Source organism: Rhododendron vialii, chromosome 11a (assembly GCF_030253575.1).
Source record: "Rhododendron vialii isolate Sample 1 chromosome 11a, ASM3025357v1".
In the NCBI taxonomy this organism is placed as follows: domain Eukaryota; kingdom Viridiplantae; phylum Streptophyta; class Magnoliopsida; order Ericales; family Ericaceae; genus Rhododendron; species Rhododendron vialii.
The window spans coordinates 29,823,915-29,844,467 of record NC_080567.1 but is presented as its reverse complement, the minus strand read 5'-3'; the positions used below and the strand labels follow the sequence as shown (position 1 = coordinate 29,844,467).

Sequence of the window (20,553 nt, the reverse complement as noted above, 5' to 3'; positions counted from 1 at the left end):
AGCAATACTGGTTTGGTTTGCTGGATCTCCCGCAGTGACTCACAGGTACGACACACTACTTAACTTGGATCATCTTTGAGCACTACTCTACTCATTCCGCTTGTTTATGCCGCCTTCTTCATCGTCCCTCCATGGTTACTTCGGTTACTTCTTGTCGTTTCACTTTTTCATCACCAAATTTGTCCTTCAACCAAACACACTTTTACAAACACTTACATTTGAGGGGTGGGCCATCCATCAGTAGAATTCTAGTTTGTGCTAATATATGGACATTTGTATACGACTTGAACCTTTGAACTGTATCAGGGTAACTAATGAGGGGTTGGTTCAGCAGTCGAAAACTTGGCCTTGGTTGGACAAGCCCAAGTTCAAGTCCGCAGCCCCCATTGGAACTAATTCTCCTTAACTGTCATCTTCATTTTATGTGTTTTGTTCGTCTTTTTTGAACTTTAGTTAGATTTGCATTTTGTCTTTTTGATTCGCTGTCCATCTCGACTTGATGAGCCTAAAAAGTACGTAAAAAATTATGACTAAAAGTATTAAAAAAATACTAAAGACAAAAAAAATACGAATATTTTTTGTATAAAGTGCCGTATATATGAATTTTTTTCAACATCGGTTCATATTATTATACTAGGGAAAATCTTCAATACACACCCCTTTAAGGTGTGTACCATATGCATCTATTGTGTGGTTCATATTGTGCCACCTCATAAAAAATTATTTGTAGGACCGGTCATTCATAACATTTTATTTCGTATCGTAACTTTTATACTAAAAATTCGTAACTTTTTAACAATATGATTCGTAACTTTTTAGCAATAGATTCGTAACATTTTTGGATTCATAACATTTTGGTGTATTTTAATAAGGGTGTATATGATACACACCCAAATAAGATGTGTGTATTGTAGCACTTCCCATTATACTATTTTGATTTCTCTCGTCGAGACCGATGATTAACCCCAAAATTTACTATGAAAAGATCTGCAAAAAGTTGCAAAAAGTAAAAAAGTTGCCGAAAAAAGTTTTAGACAAAAAAAATTGAGGAGAATGGGGCCTTACTTCCAACACCACCCACACGTGATGGGTTCTTAGGCTCGGTCCCGACATGAGTGCAGTGATACTGGTATGTTGTGAGGGCAATACTCTCTGGCGGAGGTGACGGGTAACATACATGTACTAGGACTTGCTAAATTCTTCTGCTTGGAGTTATTTTTTCCGTCCTAATTTTACATCCTTTTAAACAATGTTTCTCCATGAGTAAGGATCCTCTCATTCAATGGCTATTCCTTGTTTGATACTTGTGATGCAAAAGGGGACTTCCCCGGTCCTATTTGACTATCCCAAAAAAAAAAAAAAAAAAAACTTTAGAAGATTGGAATTTTATAGGTTAGTGACTTTCCTATGAAACATGCTATGAAGGAATTTACTCTTGTTTTGATTATAGCCTCTAAATGATTCGGCAGTCTGCACGTGGAACATGGAGGCCCAACCGAATACCGGTGTATACTTTTGTATTGCAACCATAACCGTCCTCTGTCGAGAACTTAATAGTAACATTGTACACTTACACCGGCATTGCACCAAGAAAGTTCAATGTTTGACATTTGTAAATGCGGTTTCCATTGCTTAATCGCAAAACATCTACATTTCAAGAATTTCCTCGAATGCAATATTGGTGCCATGGATTTCTTTTGGTGTTGCAACTCAATATTGTTGTGTTTTTCACGGACAGTTTTTTAAGCATCTTTCTATTAATCTTTTCCATTTTTAGTGGTTGATGCAAGGGATACAAGTTCCAACATAAGCCAACAATACTCGTCAAGCGAATTACTGTTATCTTGAAGTTAGTCACTCAAGTTTTTATTGAAAATCATGGCAAGCGAGGCTTCTCAAACTATGAGTTTGAAGATCCTTGTGGAGAAAGAGAAAAATCGAATTGTTTTTGTGGAGGCAAACAAGGATTTTGTGGATGTTCTGTTCAGCTTCCTTACGATACCTATTGGAACAATTGTCAGACTCACTCGTGAGCACTTTTTGAAGGAGAAGATTGGCTGTTTAAACAACTTATATGAAAGTTTGATGAGGACTTTCTATCAAGTGAGCACAAAGGGATACTTCTTCGTCCGCAATGTGCAACTGATGTCTACTGTAGGAACCTAAAGGTAGATTTGTCTGAATGTAAAAAAAGCAAGTATTGGAGTATGTGTGTTGCCGTCAGGGTTGTAGTATTGTGAGTTATGACCAAAATGATTCTTGCCCGTGCGGAAAAGCCTTACACTACGAGTTAAATCTATTAAATCCAGTTCCCCAAGGTGGAAGTGGATTTATTAAACCAACCGTGCGTTTTATGATAACCGATGACTTTCAAGTGTTGCCTATGTCTACCATGGCTGGCTTGTCTCTGCTTGGCAATTTTGGAGCATTAGATGGGAGCAAAATAGAAGAGAGATTGCTGAACATAGGAAAGGATGAGGTAAATAACGAAATCATTTTTTTGTTCCAAATTCCATAAATGGAAAGCTATGATGTACCGTGTCACTAAATACAATATGCATACAAATTGTAAAGACCTGTATTTTTTTAATAAATAATAATAATTATCAAAACAAAAATAATATTTTTGTTCGAAAAATTATTTATTTCGGCACACCAAATTTTATTTTGTAATTGATTGTGTGCGCGTGTGTTCAGCGAGTAATTTTAGTAGTGTGTGCGTGTGTTGTTGTTCCGGAACAACCCTCACCTTTTCCTTCAAAATATTCGGCTGAGAGAGGAGAGACCAAATCCCCTTATCCCTCCCTATTTTCCTCTAGTGTTGACAGCACATTTTTAACCATTGGGTATTAGCCCCGTGCAAAACTCAACCCATTTTAATACCCTTCCTCCATTTCATTTTTTTCCCAGACAGCCAAAATCCTTCCCCATTCGGCACTGTAAGAAAGAGAGAGGCACCACCGTGGACCGCGCCACTCCACCATCTCCACCGGCAGCCGCAACCCAACACCTCCTCCACCAGTCGGAACCACCTCCATCGCCACCTCCATCGCCGTACATTCTCTCACCACCGGAGCAGTCATCACCACCGGCTATCACCACCACAGGAGCCATCTCCACTGCCGTACACTACCACCTTTCGACCGAGCCGCCGCCGATCCGACCCGTCCTGAAATCTCTCCGAAAACTATTTCGCCGGACGAGAGGTAGTCCGAACTTACCTCCCTAAATATATTTTATGTTCCATATTGATTGTTTTGTATTTCGGTATGAAAATAATCGAACCCGACGTCGCCGATCGTAAGCCGGCCGAAACCCGTTGGATTTTCCGAAATCCATGGCCGCGGTGTCTGTTGGCCATGGCTACTGTTTTCTTTCATAAAAATTGTTTTAGATTAAGTACAGTTTAGCCCTCAAGTTAGAGAAGTTTATAAATTGGACCTTGAGTATTAAAGGTTAATACTATAAACCCCAAGTTATTTAGTTTCGATTAAATCCTAGTTTCATTGTGATCATGAATTATTTTGGTACTGACGATACTCCAAGATGATTAATAGTAAACGTAGATTTTAGTTGTGAAAAGGATAAGAGAAAATAAAAAGAATTACTTGATTTGTTTTAATTGCATAATTAATTTTACTACATGATTTGTTTTATCGCATGTTTTGTTATTATCGTAGAATTAATTATTGTTAGCCTGTTCGTAAAAAAAATATTGAATTGTGTGAAATGTTATTGTATTGATAGATTGGCCAAATAGGTTCCCGGGGTTGGTTACGATGTGCGGATTTAACATATTAGACGTGAAAGTAAGTTTAAAGGAAAATGGATAATGTGAGAGGCTGTGATTGTGATTCCGGACAAGGAATCCGGGGATTGAATTGTTGGAGGTTGATTGGTGGTGATTTGTTGAAAGTGTGGATTTACGAACCCTGGGTACGGCATGGTGGTGGTCGGCTCTCGGATGTTGGGACGGGACATAAGGGTGGCATTGTGCTTGCGTCACAACCCGGGCTAGACGGCGCTTGAGCGTTGCCGGTGAAGTTCAACCCGGCCTAGACGGCGCTTGAGCGTTGCCGGTGAAGTTTTATCCGAATTTATGGTTGCGGATGGGATACCCGGGTATATAACTTAGGTATCTTTCATCCGGATCTGGAAAAAGGGAGTCGGACCACACCAGTGTTTGTGCCAGAGGTTATGGATAGGAACGGATCTGTGGATAAGATCCGAGATTTCACATAAGTTAAAGGATAGTAATGAAATGATTAATTGTTCTCTTTTTATGTTATTTTAATGCATTTCAATTGTATATCCTATTGCTTGTAAGTTATGGGTTCGGGTGGGTTTTGGCTACTGAGCGTCATCGCTCACGGTACTATGTTGCCCTGGTAACTCGAATGCCAGGTAGCGAAGACGGAGCAGAAGTGTCGTACGATTCGATCGAGTTCAATCCTATTGAGAAAGAAGCTGAAAATCTTGGTTTCCGTGCGCATAGTCGCTCTGATTAATTTAAGTCGACTTTATTTTGGAAGCTTCTAAATTTATTTGAAAATTTTAATATGTTGATTTATTCGAAACGGTTGTAAAATAATGAGATTTGCTTTTGAAATGGTGATGCAGTAAATCTATGAATTTCTTTTGTGGAAATAATCTTTTCATTATTTTTTTTTTAATGTCTCCGAATTTTCGGGCCGTTACACAAATAACAACTCAATACCTATAAAATCCACATATTTCCATACTTGCATATATATATATGCATACATACACACATACACACACTTTTGCCGTGTTCCAGGCCTTGTCCATGACTCCGTGCCCTTATTTTTTTGGAACTACTTGTTTGTATCCATCTGTCTCAGGTTCTGAAATTGCTCAAGTGTTCATTAGCATCAAGGACGCCTTTTTCTGACTCCATATTGGAACATCCCTTCAGTAAGACAAAGCCCATGATTAATTATGGACAGTATGGACCGAGGATGATGAATCTATCTCAAAGAGACGTGGACACAAGCAATAAGGATGAAAAAGATAAACTTGAAGCTTATCATAAACAGATCGAAGAATAGGGCGCTGTATGCAGAAGTTGAAGAGAATTTTGTGAATCTCCTATACAGTTTCTTCTCATTTCCAATTGGTTATATCTTTAAGAAATTTCCTTATTTGTCCTTCAAGGGATGCCTGGGCAATTTATACAAGAGTGTCCAAGATTTTGATGTCAACAAGTTCTACAAATCAGAGGAGATGAAGTCAATTCTACTCGATCCAAAACTAGCCCCTGGTACCTCATATGACAACAAACTAATTGGTATTGAAGTTGGAAACCTGTCATGGTCGACTCTTTCTTCCCTATTCAAAATTGAATGCATTCATTTGAGTTCAGAGTCCCCTCCGCAGGAAGTTAAAATTGGTGGCAGACTAGTGAAAGGACCGTCTATGTTCATGGTGACGGATAGTTTATCGATAGAACCTTTATCTCCTATCTCAGGCATATCTCTTATCAACCGATTAAAGGTACCTCTCAGCGACATTCAGGAATTGGAGGTGAATATGGGTGAGGAGGAGGTAAGGCGTAAGTTAACTGCTGTCAAATTATATTAGATGTCACATGGACTCAGATACGGGTGAAGGGTACGGCCCTTAGTGTATGTGTCTGAGTGTGGGATTCATCTCATTCTCATTGAGGACACTGGGACACTGAAATATTCACGTTTCTTATTGGATTTCTTTATTTTTTAAGGTTGATATTGTTTGCGAGGTACCATGGCATGCATAATATGAGAATCGCATCATTGCATAAATAGTTCTGCAGTAATATGCGTTCGACCAGCCAGACTTTTCAGAAAGTTTTTGGTACTTAATGTGCTTTCAAGGTGAATGTCCTAGAAAAATGTTAACACATATGATGTACCCTTACTCATGTCTCAAGAACCGGACACTGTTCTTCATATATTTTGAAGATTTCATGTAACAGGTTTTTACTATCAACGTTCTGAGAAATATTCTCAAACCTTGTGCACTAAACACAATTCATTGGCTTGCACCACAGCACTTTAACTTCCCAAGTTGTGCCCTTAGTTTGAGCCTGTAACTGTGGCTTGGTGTAGTAGTTTGCTGACTGTAGTAGTTTCAATTTCACTCTCTGCTGATACATTCATATTGCAGACTTTGCGTCTCTTGGTGGCTTCGTTGGTGTCGAGATCTGCATTGACTGATGCTTTTGTGCCCAAGGAGACGAAGCAAGAAACCTGAGGTAAAACAGCGTTGTCTGATTGTCTCTATGCCAGCAGAGAGGAAGAAACTCTGGTGTTTGCCTATAAGCCTATGTTCTAGTGCAACAATGCAAACTTGCTTTATTAGCATTGATATTCTAATCCGCAGCTGATGTAAGACCTATTTGTATTCTTTGCTTTCCTTTTTTGTTTTTTTTTTTGTTTTTGGTTTTGTGAGACCCTTTTGTGTGGTTTTGTCTAATTTGGAGAGACTATTGTGTGGCAATGGTGTTAGGGTATGGTCTGAATTTCTGATTGGGCACCATGCCCGCATGCCACTAAGCAGCAAATAGGGTTCCTTCTTTAAAGGCTGGTGTAAGATGAGTTTTCTCTTTCCCCTCTTTACCTTCGGCAGGCAGAATGAAAACGTTAATCCTTCGGCAGCCACCATTTACCCAAAAAAACAAAAAAGAAAACAAGGCCAACCCAACGACACAATGACTATAACTTGTGAATTAATCCTTATGTTGGGTGAGAAGTAATCAAATGACACAAGAATTGGCCTGATACCTCCCATTTGAGAGTGAGTTACCCTTGAACTATACTTCAAGAAAGAATCCCCATAATAGGGCGGTTAATTGAGCTATGGCAGTTGGTTATGCCATTTTGTTTTATAATAAGGTATCGAAGTCTTCAATACATTCAACTTCATGTTTCAAAGAGAATGCCTAATTCAGATCTTGTTTTTGGTACTATTTCTTAAATGGAAGAGAAAAGATGGACCGTAGACCTACCTTAGTCATTGGAGCATCAAGGCTCCATCGTAAACTTTTGTCTAAAACTCTTTTTTGGTAATTTTTTATTTTTCATAACTTTTTGTTGAGTTTTTCGTTGTAATTTTTGGGGTTAATCATTTGTCTTGATAAGAGAAATCAAAAAAAATATACTCCAATAATATGGGCCGATGTTGAAAAAAAAAGTCATAATAGTAAGAGGACACTTTAGAAAAAAAAGATATTATTTCTGTCTTCAGTGTTTTTTTTTTTTTTTTTGTTTCTGATTATAATTTTGTACTTTTTAGACTCTGATCATTATGGATTGGTAAGTAGTCATTATCCTGGGTGATCACTCCAATGGACAAGTTAAATTTATAAATTGAAAGATAAATTTTGCTTGAATTTGGAATGAGAAAAGGGAGGTCTGTGTTCTATTATGGAGAAGATGAACTCATATGTTTCTTAGACACAAAATTTGTGTAAAAGAGCAATTTTTCATTTTGAAACCCTCCAAGGTTTTTTTGTTTGTGTTTTTGTTTTTTGTGTAAGTCGAAACATATAATCTATATTATAAAATAGAGCGGTCTTTTGTCTACTCATACAAACATGAGCACCCTTCCAGCCGTCGGATTATACTTCCTATTAACTTTGTAGCCATCGGATTGAATGAATACAAAATGTCCATTCATACAAACAAAGCACCATCTACAACCATTCAATCATATTTCCTATTAACTTTGTAGCCGTCGGATCATACTTCCTATTATTAATCTATAACTAATGATATTCCGGAAAGGCATGATTGTATAATCAGCCAATTTTCAGAAAAGGCATGATTGTTTAATCAGCCAAAATTGTATAATCATAATCCTAATGCTATATTCCGGAAATTAAATCAATCATGTCTTTCTTTTGTTGGCGAATCCTAATCCGAATCTCACTCTTTCTTTTATTGACTAATAATATTTTGGAAATTAGTGACTAATCCTAATGCTATAATCAGCCAAAATTTGAAAAATATGGCTGATGTATATTATTATGAAGTAGATTTTTCCTGTACTATACCGTTCTTTTCTTTACAATACAGTGCTTTGAACGGACATAATTTTTTCTCCCTTTTCTAGCCTATACCGTTCTTTTTCTTTGTGGCGATTTCCGTTCATGACTTTTTGAATACTGTGCCAAACAGTTAGAATAATACTGTGCGGAACGGTTAGAAAAATATGGAGTATAAGCTATTATGGAGTAGATTTTCCTGGACTATACTCCCTTCGTCCATTTTTAAGTGTCCTGTTTTGTAACTCCAACTTATTAAAAAGACATCATCATTACACCTTTCACATCAACTTTTTCCTCCATTTTCCCTACTTACCCATCATCATTACACTTTTTGATCGGCAAATTGACCAAAATTGAATCCAAATTGACCAAAATATTTACAAAGAGCATTCCTCTCTCAATTTTTTTTTGATCGGCAAAAGGAAGATATATACCCGTTCATGTTTACCAATGTTGGCTATTCCATACCGGAGCCGCAAACTACCACTCTGAATGAACAGTAAATACCGTGGTATCTATCACATATTCGACTTATTCGATAAATATCATGTTTTCTCTATTTATCTCACTAGCTATTTGGAAAGGTTATAGTCAATAAAGCGAGAATTCTTGGCTATGTAAACTTAAGGAAACTCTTATGTTTATAACAAGAATTCTTGGTTTATGTTAGCTTACGAAAACTATTATGTTAGGCGTTGTATTGCTAAGGTTCTTATTTTTCTATACTTGGATACAACTAATGGAATTACACCAGTTTGATAACACATGTTGTGTTAGACTATTCTATGAATTTGAAATTTCGACAAGTAGATTTTGTTGGGAGGAGGGAAATTTTTTCACTTAATTGTTATTTGTAACCGTCTCTCATATGAGGTGGGATATACATGCACATACATGAAATTCAGTCTATGTGAGATAGAGTTAAAAATAACCGTTATATCCACACACAAAAATCATAAAAGTACAATTTAATATTTCATTTAGACTGTGTTTAGAATACGTCACGCCGTGCCTTCAGGCACGGGCATCCACTAGAATAGTACAATACAGTTTGATTTACAAGGGAAAGACAAGTTCTTCAGAAAATAACTTTAGCCTGTGATGTCTGCATGCACTTCACACCCTCCAAAACTGTGTCCATGTAGTGTACCTAAAAATGGTAGGTTGAGCTACACTAGCCCAGTAGAGAAATCTATACTCAAGCTATATGAAAATGCGATGAAGTATGCACAAAGAGTGAAAGAATTCGATAAGTGAACATGAGAAACACGAGTTTATCACAACGAAAGACAGACTACGGCCAAAGAGTTTCAAACAACTTGTAAGTATTCCTAACCGTTCACATGTCATGTAGAAACATTATTAAAATCACATCAATCAAACGTACTCACAATAGGTTCACAACCATTTCGACACTTCTCATAATCTCAGTCACTCTGCATTTCCACCCATTGCGTTGCAGTTTGCATTTCCACCCCTGGCGTTGCAATCAACATCACCCAATATTTCGGTCTCTGCATTACCACCCCTTACGTTGCAATCTGCATTTCCACCCCTTGCGTTGCAATCACATCCTCATTCCAATTCTCAATTACAGCCAATCAAATCCCAATAATCATACAGCTCATTCATCAAACGCTTCTCTAATCTCATGACACAATAAAGCACATCAATCAAACTGACTTATAGGTCAAACACGCATCGACAAGCACATGACAAAGTACTCCAAACGATCAATCATAACAGAATATCGACTAGCAAATTAGTACACGCCTTTTTCTCTTTGTACATCACAATATCGTACCAACTCCATAGTGACTCTACAACATACTACTCGCTAATATTGATTACTTAGATCTCATGGAACGAGCGCCCAAGGAGTTTGAAGGATAAGTGAATCGTGTAGACACGCATTACTATGCTACCACTCGGATCACTAGAAAAGCTCACGTCTACCAACTATACTTCCCACAACGTCTCACTTAGCCTTCGGTACTCCTAAATAACCTTACATCACATATTCTATTTACCACGACACCAAGATTACGCTTAACGGGTAACGAAAGAATTAGAATAATCATTAACTCATTGGAACTTGAGTAATCAAGTTTAGGAATGGTTTAACGATGTTTAAAAGGGTGTTAGAAGTGATTGGGAGTCGAAACAAACGAACGAGAATCAACGGACGAAAACTGTCCCAGAGAGCAGTCACTGTTCGACCATACATTAAATATTCCATACTCCACATTTTTCAATGATTCCAATGCCAAAAGATCACCAACTTACCAATCTTTAAAACCCATAAGGACCCGTAACCAATAGTGTCGTTTAACCATAGTTAACGACGAAAAACGCAGCTTCATACACTGCCCAGATTTTCAGATTTTTGTTCAATCTTCTAAAAATCATTATAAATCGAGTTCTTAATATTTTTGAGTGATTCCAGTCCCAAAAGTTTCGCGATTGAACGAAGTTTGAAAAACGAGAAGGAACCCTAGTCAAATCTGCACTCCAAGGGTGGTTAAACAGGGGTTTACCGAGGCTAAATGATTCTGTCACGCAGAATGACACATCTCCACTCAAACAATCATCACTTTCTGTGTACTAAGAGTTTTAAGACGATTCCAGTGGCAAATGAAAGCTAACTTCAAGACCTTCGAACCAATATAAAATTTGCATAAAACGGACATCGGACGAGGAAGTTATGGCCGTTCGAAGTGGGCTGAAACCCAGAAAACGAGACAGATTGCAGACCAGTATTCTAAAAATCACCATAAATTCAATTCTCAACGGTTTCGAGTGATTCCAGCGGCATTGGAACGGGCTCTAAGTCTACTCTATTTCATACGAGGAACCCAAAATTTAATTCCGAGCTTAAGAAGGCATAAAACTGCAAAAACGAAGACCCTGTTCTGCAGATTCTCAAAAATGGAAGAAACAACCTCAAACAACGAAACAAGGCACGATCTAAGTACATAAACACCGTATAAACGCATAACGAGAGTAAGAAATTTCTACCTCATGGGTTTTGAGCAAAACCCCAAAGATCCGAGCGAAACCGAAACTCCTACGTGATCCGATCGTAATTTTTCTTGGATGGATAGGTAGCCCTCGTTCCGTAGAACAACTTTAATTCTCGGACTTTGTTCGGAATCATACTCCATGGAGGTGAAATTGAGGAGAGAAGATATGGGAGAGGTGAGAGCTAGAGAGAGAGAGAGTGTCGGCCGAGAGAGAGGAGAAATAAAGGAGAGAATATCTCCTGGGAAATAAAAGAGAGGAAAAGATGGGAAAAATTATCCCATGCTCTCACTTCACAAACGCACACATGCACCTCTCACCTAATCATATCCTTATATCCTTTCACGAACACGTCACACCGTAAATCCACACCGTTTATCTTGACAAGTCATACTATTGCAAAAGAAAAAAAATAAATACGGCCTAAAAAATACAGGTCTCTACAACTGTGCCCTTGGTTGTTCTTCCTTCAAAGGTACAAAATTCTTCCCCTTGCTTTTAGTTTCTTGGCCTTTTTTCTTTTGACCCTTTATTCAATTGTGAGATTTATATTTGTCATCGGTGTATTTGTGTAAAATTTGAAGTGGGTTTATGTGGGTACATCAGTTACTTGCTTTCAAATTCTAACAAGGTGATTGGGTTTAATTTAATGTGTTTTTCATTGTCTTTTTTTTGTGTGCGTCTCAGAGGTTTCTATTTGTTACATTTTTTTCCCTTTTTTATTTTTTCTTTCCAAGAATGAAGCTATGACTGAGCTGTGATGTGAAATTACTTGAGGTAATTTCTTTGAAATTATTTTTTGGCATAATACGGGTTTGTTTATCTTACAGTTCATTTCTGACCCTATGTGACTATAGTTTGCAGGAATGAATCTGCGTACGTCTATATCTATTTGTGGTCACTAATAAAAAAGAGGTAAAGAAGTTTGTGCTTCATGATCTTCACTTATACAAACCATGGATGGTTTGTTTCTAAAACTTCCTTCAGACCTAACATTCTTTGTTTTTGACAGAAAAATGTCCACAATATCGTGTCAATAACATTACGCTGATTGTTACGATTATTTTCGCATTTAGTGAAAACTGAAAATGATACCTTTTCGTAGATGAAATGAGGCCAGCATAACATTCTGGACACTTTTCCTAAAAAATTAAACTTCGGAGTATGTTTCATCGGGTGTCGCTTCTCTAATTGAGGTTTTGTTTGCACACTAAATTTGAGTTTCAATTTTTCTTCGTCTTTATGAACGATTTGTATATTGGTTGTATTGTCCAGGGACTGAGATATTGATGGGAATGTGTCTGGATATAGTTTCATGGAAATGATGGTCTTCGGTTTATTTATTTCTTTAAGGTTTGTATAGGAATAACTTTCAGTTAAGCCATTAGCCTATTATGTTCTCAAACTTGGTGTCTTTGGTCGATATACTTGCCATTGAGTGACTGACAATTTTCTTACATAATGCGGTTTAACATGAAATTGACTACTTCGAAATTAATTGCTTGCTTTGGTGGAGTACATAGGGATGACGGTTGCAAGACTGCGCGAGCATGGAGGCTAAACTTCGGGGGGTTAGCCCAAGACTTGGATACATTTGGGGACAAGAACTGACTCAAGTAAAAATAGGGGGCTGAAAGAGGTGAATCTCATCAAAGAAAACTAGGTTCATAGCAATCTGATCGAGGAATGCAAGATCTTCCTGTCTTTTATGTTTTTGTTTTTGTCATTTCCTCTTATGGTCATGTGTTGTGTGTTGTATTGCTTTGGTGGTTGGCTTCAATAAAAATGGAAGAGAAAGTGACTGAATGCACAATATAAATTCATGTAGAAATCCAATCTGATTGTAATACATTCCTATCTTAAATAGTAAATACACTCTAAATTTGTAGGTAGTGTTGTCGGCACGAGTAATTGGTTTATTCTTTGTGGTGATAAAATTATGTTGGTATGTGCCTTTGGGCACGAGCAGTTTGTTCACACATAACTAAGGTCACTCGAATATGTATGGATTATTATTTTTTGCTTAATTAAATTCGTTGGGTAGTGGATGATATATTGTGCGTGAGTTTAGTGCTTATTTGCGTGTGTCGATCGTTTGACCCGTGCCTTCAGGCACGGGCATGCACTAGTTTATATTATAAAATAGAGCAGGTTTCTGTATTGTTGCAAACCCTCAAAAGTTTTGTAGCTATTGTTGCTGCGGCAACACTTTAAACAGGTTCTTTTTGTGCCTAGGAAAAAAAAAATTTCGTTGGGCCTACAAACATATAATTTATAATTTATATTATAAAATAGAACAGTTTCTTATTATGCCAAGAAAGAAAAGTTTTGTTGGGCCGATAAAGTTTCGTTGTAACTTCTACAACCGTTAGATCACTTCATGTTAACTTTATAGCCATGAATCATTTTTTTTTTTAAATATACTCTTTTATTCTCACTTTTTAAGCAATGTATCTATCCCTGTATAAATATTTTCCTTTTATGATGAAATAGGAAAACATATATATTAAAATGGTAACAGATACTTGTGATGATTATAACTATCACGTGCACATAAAGTAGTTGGATGGAACGAATAATTTATTTAAGTAGAGGATATGTCACATCCCAAATTCACTAATGACTATATATTTGTGGCCAAATTTATAAGTTGACTTATTGAGTCATAGGTTAGTGGACCAATTTATCAACTACATTGGAGTCACTTTTTGCCCCTTTGCTTTATATAGTGTATTACAGAGTTATTGGAGATGCTTTTAATAATTGTCCTTTTAGTTTAGTATTGCCACTGTCTTTCCCAATTCCAAAATCGTTCATCAAAGCAGCAATACTGATTTGGTTTGCTGGATCTCCCGCAGTGACTCACAGGTACCACACACTACTTAACTTGGATCATCTTTGAGCACTATTCTCTACTCATTCTGCTTGTTTATGCCTTCTTCTTCATCCTCCCTCCATCGTTGCTTCGGTTACTTCTTGTCGTTTCACTTTTTCATTACCAAATTTGTCTTTCAACCAAACACACTTTTACAAACACTCATATTTGAGGGTGGGCAGTCCGTCAGCAGGCGAAAACTTGGCCTTTGTTGGACAAGCCCAAGTTCAAGTACCGTAGCCCCCATTGGAACTAATTCTCCTTAATTTTCATCTTCATTTTGTGTGTTTTGTTCGTCTTCTATGAACTTTAGTTAGATTAGTTAGATTTGCATTGTGTCTTTTGGATTCTTTGTCCGTCTCGACTAGATGAGTAAAAAAGTAAAAAAGTTGCCGAAAATAGTTTTACGCAAAAAAAAAAATTGAGGAGAATGGGGCCTTACTTCCAACACCACCCACACGTGATGGTTCTTAGGCTCGGTCCCGACATGGCAGAGGGACGGGTAACATACATGCACTAGGACTAGCTAAATTCTTTTGTTTGGAGTTATTTTTTCAGTCCTAATTTTACATCCTTTTAAACGATGTTTCTCCATGAGTAAGGATCCTCTCATTCAATGGCTATTCCTTGTTTGAAACTTGTGATGCAAAAGGGGACTTCCCCGGTCCTATTTGACTATCCGAAATTTTTTTTTTTTTTTACAGGATTGGAATTGTATTGGTTAATGGTTAGTAACAGTCCTATGAAACATGCTATGAAGGAATGTATTCCTGTTTTGGTTATAGCCTCTAAATGGTACGGCAGTCTGCACGGGGAACATGGAGGCCCAACCAAATACCGGTGATTCCCTATGCTTTTGTATTGCAACCATAACCGTCCTCTGTCGAGAGCTTAATAGTAACATTGTACACTTACACCGGCATTGCACAAAAAAGTTCAATGTTTGACATTTGTCAATGTGGTTTCCATTGCTTAATCGCAAAATATCTACATTTCAAGAATTTCCTCGAATGCAATATTGGTGCCATGGATTTCTTCGGTGTTGCAACTCAATATTGTTGTGTTTTTCACTGACAGTTTTTTATGCATCTTTCTATTAATCTTTTCCATTTGTACTGGTTGATGCAAGGGATTACTGTTATCTTGAAGTTAGTCACTCAAGTTAGTCACTCAAGTTTTTATTGAAAATCATAGCGAGTGAAGCTTCTCAAACTATGAGTTTGAAGATCCTTGTGGAGAAAGAGAAAAATCGAATTGTTTTTGTGGAGGCAAACAAGGATTTTGTGGATGTTCTATTCAGCTTCCTTACAATACCTATTGGAACAATTTTCGGACTCACTCGTGAGCACTCTTTGGAGGGGGAGATTGGCTGTTTAAACAACTTATATGACAGTTTGGAAAAGTTAGATGAGGACTTTCTATCAAGTGAGCAAAAAGGGATGCTTCTTCATCTGCGATGTGCAAGTGATATCTACTGTAGGAACCTAAAGGTAAATTTGGTTGAATGTAACAAAAGCAAGTATTATGGGTGTAGCAGCTTTTGGACTTGTAGTTTTGTGAGCTATAACCAAAATGTTTCTTGCCGGTGTGGAAAAGCCTTGCGCCACGAGGTAAATCTATTAAACCCAGTTTCCCATGGTGGAAGTGGATTTATAAAACCAGCTGTGCAGTTTGTGATAACCGATGACTTTCAAGTGTTGCCTATGTCTACCATGGCCGGCTTGTCTCAGCTTGGCAATTTTGGAGCATTTGATGGGAGCAAAACAGAAGTGAGAATGCTGAACGTAGGAAAGGATGAGGTAATTACCGAAATCATCTTTTTGTTCTATATACATGTATATACACTTTTGCCGTGTTGCTGGGCTTGCCCATGACTCCGTGCCCTTATTTTTTTGGAACTACTTGTTTGTATCCGTCTCAGGTTCTAAAATTGCTCAAGTGCTCATTAGCATCAATGTCGCCTTTTTCTGACTCCATATTGGAACCTCCCTTCAGTAAGACAAAGCCCATGATTAATTATGGACAGTGTGGACGGAGGATGATGAATCTATCTCAAAGAGACGCGGACACAGGAAATAAGGATGAAAAGATAAACTTAAAGCTTATCATAAACAGGTTGAACAATAGGGTGCTGTATGCAGAAGTTGAAGAGAATTTTGTGCATCTCCTATGCAGTTTCCTCTCAATTCCAATCGGCTATATCATTAAGGAATTTCCATATTTGTCCTTCAATGGAAACCTGGGCAATTTACGCAAGAGTGTCCAAGATTTAGATGTCAACAAGTTCTTCAAATCATCAGAGATGAAGGCAATTCTTCTCGATCCAAAACTAGCCCCTGGTACCTCTTATGACAAAAAACTAATTGGTATTGAAGAAGCTGTAAACCCGTCTTACTCGACTCTTTCTTCACTATTCAAAATCACATACTCTGCTTTGAGTTCAGAGTCCCCTCTGCAGGAAGTTAAAATTGGTGGCGAACTAGTGAAAGGACCGGTTATGTTCATGGTGACGGATAGTTTATCAATAGCACCTTTATCTCTGATCTCATGCATCTCTCTTATCAACAGATTAAAGGTACCTTCCAGCGACATTCAGGAATTGGAGGTGAATATGGGTGAGGAGGAGGTAAGCCGTAAGTTTACTGCTGTCAAATTATAATAGATGTTACATGGACTCAGATACGGGTGTAGGGTACGGCCCTTAGTGTATGTGTCTAAGTGTGGGAAAAATCTCATTCTCATTGAGGACACGGGGACACTGAAATATTCACATTTCTTATTGGATTTTTTATGAGGTACCATGGACAACTTCGTGCATAACATGAGATTCACATCATTGCACACATAGTTCTGCAGTAATATGCATTCAACCAGCCAGAAATTTCACAAAGTTTTCAGTACTCAATAGTCTTTCAAGGTTTTCGGTACTCAATAGGCTTCAAGGTAAACGTCGTAGTAAAATGTTACACGTATGTTGTACCCCTACTCTTGTCTCAAGAATCCGCCACTGCTCTTCATATATTTTGAAGATTTCATGTAACAGGTTTTTTCTATCAACATTCTAAGAAATTTGCTCAAACTTTGTGCACTAAACAGAATTCATTGGCTTGCACCACAGCACTTTAACTCCCAAAGTTGTGCTTTTAGTTTGAGCCTGTAACTGTGGCTTGGTGTGGTAGTTTGCTGACTGTAGTAGTTTCAATTTCACTCTCTGCTAATACATTCTATTGCAGACTTTGCGTCTCTTGGTGGCTTCGTTGGTGTCAAGATCTGCATTGACTGATGCTTTTGTGCGTAAGGAGACGAAGCAAGAAACCTGAGGTAAAACAGCGTTGTCTGATTGTCTCTATGCACAGCAGAGAGGAAGAAACTCTGGTGTTTGCCTATAAGCCTATGTTCTAGTGCAACAATGCAAACTTGCTTTATTAGCATTGATATTCTATATCCGCAGCTGATGTAAGACCTATTGGTATTCTTTCCTTTCCTTTTTTTTTTTGGTTTTGTGAGACCCTTTTGTGGTTTTGTCTAGTAATTTGGAGAGACTATTGTGTGGCAATGGTACTAGGGTATGGTCTGAATTTCTGATTGAGCATTATGCCCGCATGCCACTAAGCAGCAAATAGGGTTCCTTCTTTAAAGGCTGATGTAAGATGAGTTCTCTCTTTCCCCGCTTTACCTTCGGCAGGCAGAATGAAAGTTACAAACGTTATGAAGAATTACGTTCGATGATGATCTATTAATCGAATGTTCAAAAATTCATCTACAATCTACAAACAAGGCCACCATTTACCAAAAAAAAAAAAACAAGGCCTACCCAACAACACAATGAATATAACTCATGAATTAATCCTTATGTTGGGTGAGAAGTAATCGAATGACACAAGAATTGGCCCGATACCTCCCATTTGAGAGTGAGTGAGTTACTCCTGAATTATACTTCAAGAAAGAATTCCCGTAATAGGGCGGTTACCTGGGCTATGGCAGTTGGTTGTGCCATTTTGTTTTATAATAAGGTATCGAAGTCTTCGATACATTCAACTTCATATTTCACAGAAAACACCTAATACAGGTCTTGTCTTTAGTACTATTTCTTAAATGGAAGAGAGAAGATGGACTGTAGACCTACCTTAGCCATTGGAGCATTAAGGCTCCAGTGTAAACTTTTGTCTAAAACTTTTTTTTGGTACTTTTTTATTTTTCGTAACTTTTGTTGAGTTTTTCGTTACTCCCTCCGTCTCAAATTTTTTGTCTGGTCCACAAAATGGAGTGTTAAAAATAATAGTACATTTTTTGTAAGAAAAAATCAAAAGTTTTTTAACAATTTACTAGATATCAATGAGTATTTTAATTTGTTCTTGAAAAAATTGCATTATTTTTAACACTCCGTTTTGCGGACCGGACAAAGAATTTGGGACAAAGGGAGTATAATTTTTGGGCTAATCATTTGTCTCGACGAGAGGAATCAAAAAAATATACTCCAATGGATGATGCTATGGTGTCCCCGGTCATTTTGGGGACACCGTAATTTTTGGCATAACTTTACCATTATGAGCATAACTAAAACCCATTACAAGCATAATCGAACCCAAATAAGGTATAACCAAGGAATATTCAAAAAATCAACCAAGGTATAACCAAACCCAACTAAGGCATAACAAACAAGTTATGCTTTGCAATGGTTTTGTTATGCTCATAATGGTTTGGTTATGCTCATAATAGGTTTTGGTTATACTCATAATGGTGTTGTTATGCCAAAAGTTACGGTGTCCCCAAAATGACCGGGGACACCGAAGTCATTCCCTACTCGGATAATATGGACCGATGTTGAAAAAAAAATCATCATAGTAAGACGACATTTTAGAAAAAAAAGATATTTTTTTCGTCTTCAGTGATTTTTTTTTTTTTTGCTTATGGTCATAATTTTATACTTTTTAGACTCTGGTCATTATAGATTGGTAAGTAGTCATTATCCCGGGTGATCACTCCAATGGACAAGCTAAATTTATTAATTGAAACAAAAATTTTGCTTGAATTTGGAATGAGAAAAGGGAGGTCTATGTTCTATTATGGAGAAGATGAACTAATATGTTTCTTAGACACAAAGTTTGTGTAAAAGAGCAATTTTTCATTTTGAAACCCTCCAAGTTTTTTTTTTTGTTTTTGTTTTTTGGGTAAGTCGAAGATTCAAACCCTCAAAAGTTTTGTAGCTATTGTTGCTGCGGCAACACTTTAAACAGGTTCTTTTTGTGCCTAGGAAAAAGAAAAAGTTTTTTTGGGCCCACAAACATATAATTTATTGGATGATGCTATGGTGTCCTCGGTCATTTTGGGGACACCGTAATTTTTGGCATAACTTTACCATTAGGAGCATAACTAAAATCAATTACAAGCATAACAGAACCCAAATAAGGCATAACCGAGGAATATCCAAAAAACCAACCAAAGCATAACTAAACCCAACCAAGGCTTAACAAATAACTTATGCTTTGCAATGGTTTTGGTTATGCCTTGCTATGGTTCTCTTATGCTTGTAATGGGTTTTGGTTATACTCATAATGATTTTATTATGCCAAAAGTTACGGTGTCCCCAAAATGACCGGGGACACCGAAGTCATTCCCTAATTTATATTATAAAATAGAGTGGTTTCTTTTTATGCCAAGAAAATAAAGTTTTGTTGAGCCCACAAAGTTTTGTTGTAACCTCTACAACTATTAGATTACTTCATGTTAACTTTATAGCCATCGAATCATTTCTTTTTTAAAATATACTCTTTTACCCTCACTTTTTAAGCAATATATCTCTGTATAAATATTTTCTTTTATGATGAAATAGGAAAACATATATATCAAAATGGTAACTGATACTTTCTGATGATTACAATTATCACACGCATAAAGTAGTTGGATAGAACGAATAATTTATTTAAGCTGAGGATATGTTACATTCCAAATTTACTAGTGGCTCTATATATTTGTGGCCAAATTTATAAGGTGACTTATTGAGTCATATGTTTATGGACCAATTTATCAAGTCCATTGGAGTCACTTTTTGCCCATTTTACAACTTTAGCCATTTACAATGTACTAGTGTAATTCCGCGTGCTTTGCACGGTGTTGTGTGCTCATTGGTGTAATTATTCATGTATGTAAGATAATTCAAATTAAGATTTAGTTATGGAAATAAAGAAGTAGTAAGAGTAAGTAATTGAATTGCCGAGCAAAAAAAAAAAAGAGTAAGTAATTGAATGAAAGTTCATTTTACAAAAAAAAGAAGAAGATAGTATTTTATAATCAATGCAAAAGGAGTTTTTGTATGGAAAAAATAACATAAAGAACACTATTTTGGAGTACCAAAATATTTTTAATTTTGTAGACTCAAATAATTAATTAAGGTTATTGTAATTTCATATATCATGCAAGTAATTTAATTCAACATATGCACTAAAACTGAAGAGAGTCACAAATAGCTCAACTTTGTTAAAAAAAGAATTATAAAGAATAGTATTTCTGATTCCATCAGGACAAATTAAACATTGCATAAACATAGATCAAAGAAATAGGTATTTGGCTTAAAATATAAATTCTTTCTCAAACAATAGCAACAATAATC

At 36.9% G+C, this 20,553-nt stretch overlaps 2 protein-coding genes and 1 long non-coding RNA gene across 6 annotated transcripts; 2 read left to right on the top strand and 1 right to left on the bottom strand.

The window, feature by feature from the left end:
* Positions 1-2,212: 2,212 nt before the first annotated feature.
* On the top strand, positions 2,213-6,520 carry LOC131306407 (uncharacterized). 2 transcript variants are annotated; one of them, XM_058332628.1, is made up of 3 exons: positions 2,213-2,479; positions 4,863-5,565; positions 6,166-6,520. In XM_058332628.1, exons 2-3 carry the CDS (start codon positions 5,023-5,025, stop codon positions 6,250-6,252), a joined length of 630 nt encoding a protein of 209 aa, XP_058188611.1. In that variant the 5' UTR covers positions 2,213-2,479; positions 4,863-5,022; the 3' UTR covers positions 6,253-6,520. The 2 variants fall into 2 exon arrangements, with proteins under 2 accessions (XP_058188611.1, XP_058188612.1); XM_058332629.1 differs by lacking the exon at positions 2,213-2,479 and adding an exon at positions 2,907-3,206.
* Positions 6,521-9,000: 2,480 nt separating this feature from the next.
* Positions 9,001-11,299, bottom strand: LOC131306409 (uncharacterized). Of its 3 annotated transcripts, none has more exons than XR_009193851.1 (2): positions 11,066-11,299; positions 9,001-9,197 (listed from the first exon to the last, which is right to left on the bottom strand). It is a non-coding gene; the product is annotated as an uncharacterized LOC131306409 (long non-coding RNA). The 3 variants fall into 3 exon arrangements; XR_009193852.1 differs by having other exon boundaries at positions 9,001-9,690; positions 11,066-11,292; XR_009193853.1 differs by having other exon boundaries at positions 9,001-9,575; positions 11,066-11,273.
* Positions 11,300-13,820: 2,521 nt separating this feature from the next.
* LOC131306405 (uncharacterized) lies at positions 13,821-17,538 on the top strand. Its single transcript, XM_058332626.1, has 5 exons — positions 13,821-13,936; positions 14,648-14,783; positions 15,073-15,742; positions 15,865-16,569; positions 17,177-17,538. The coding sequence occupies exons 3-5, from the start codon at positions 15,158-15,160 to the stop codon at positions 17,261-17,263; spliced, it is 1,377 nt and encodes a 458-aa protein (XP_058188609.1). The 5' UTR covers positions 13,821-13,936; positions 14,648-14,783; positions 15,073-15,157; the 3' UTR covers positions 17,264-17,538.
* The last annotated feature ends 3,015 nt before the right edge of the window (positions 17,539-20,553 follow it).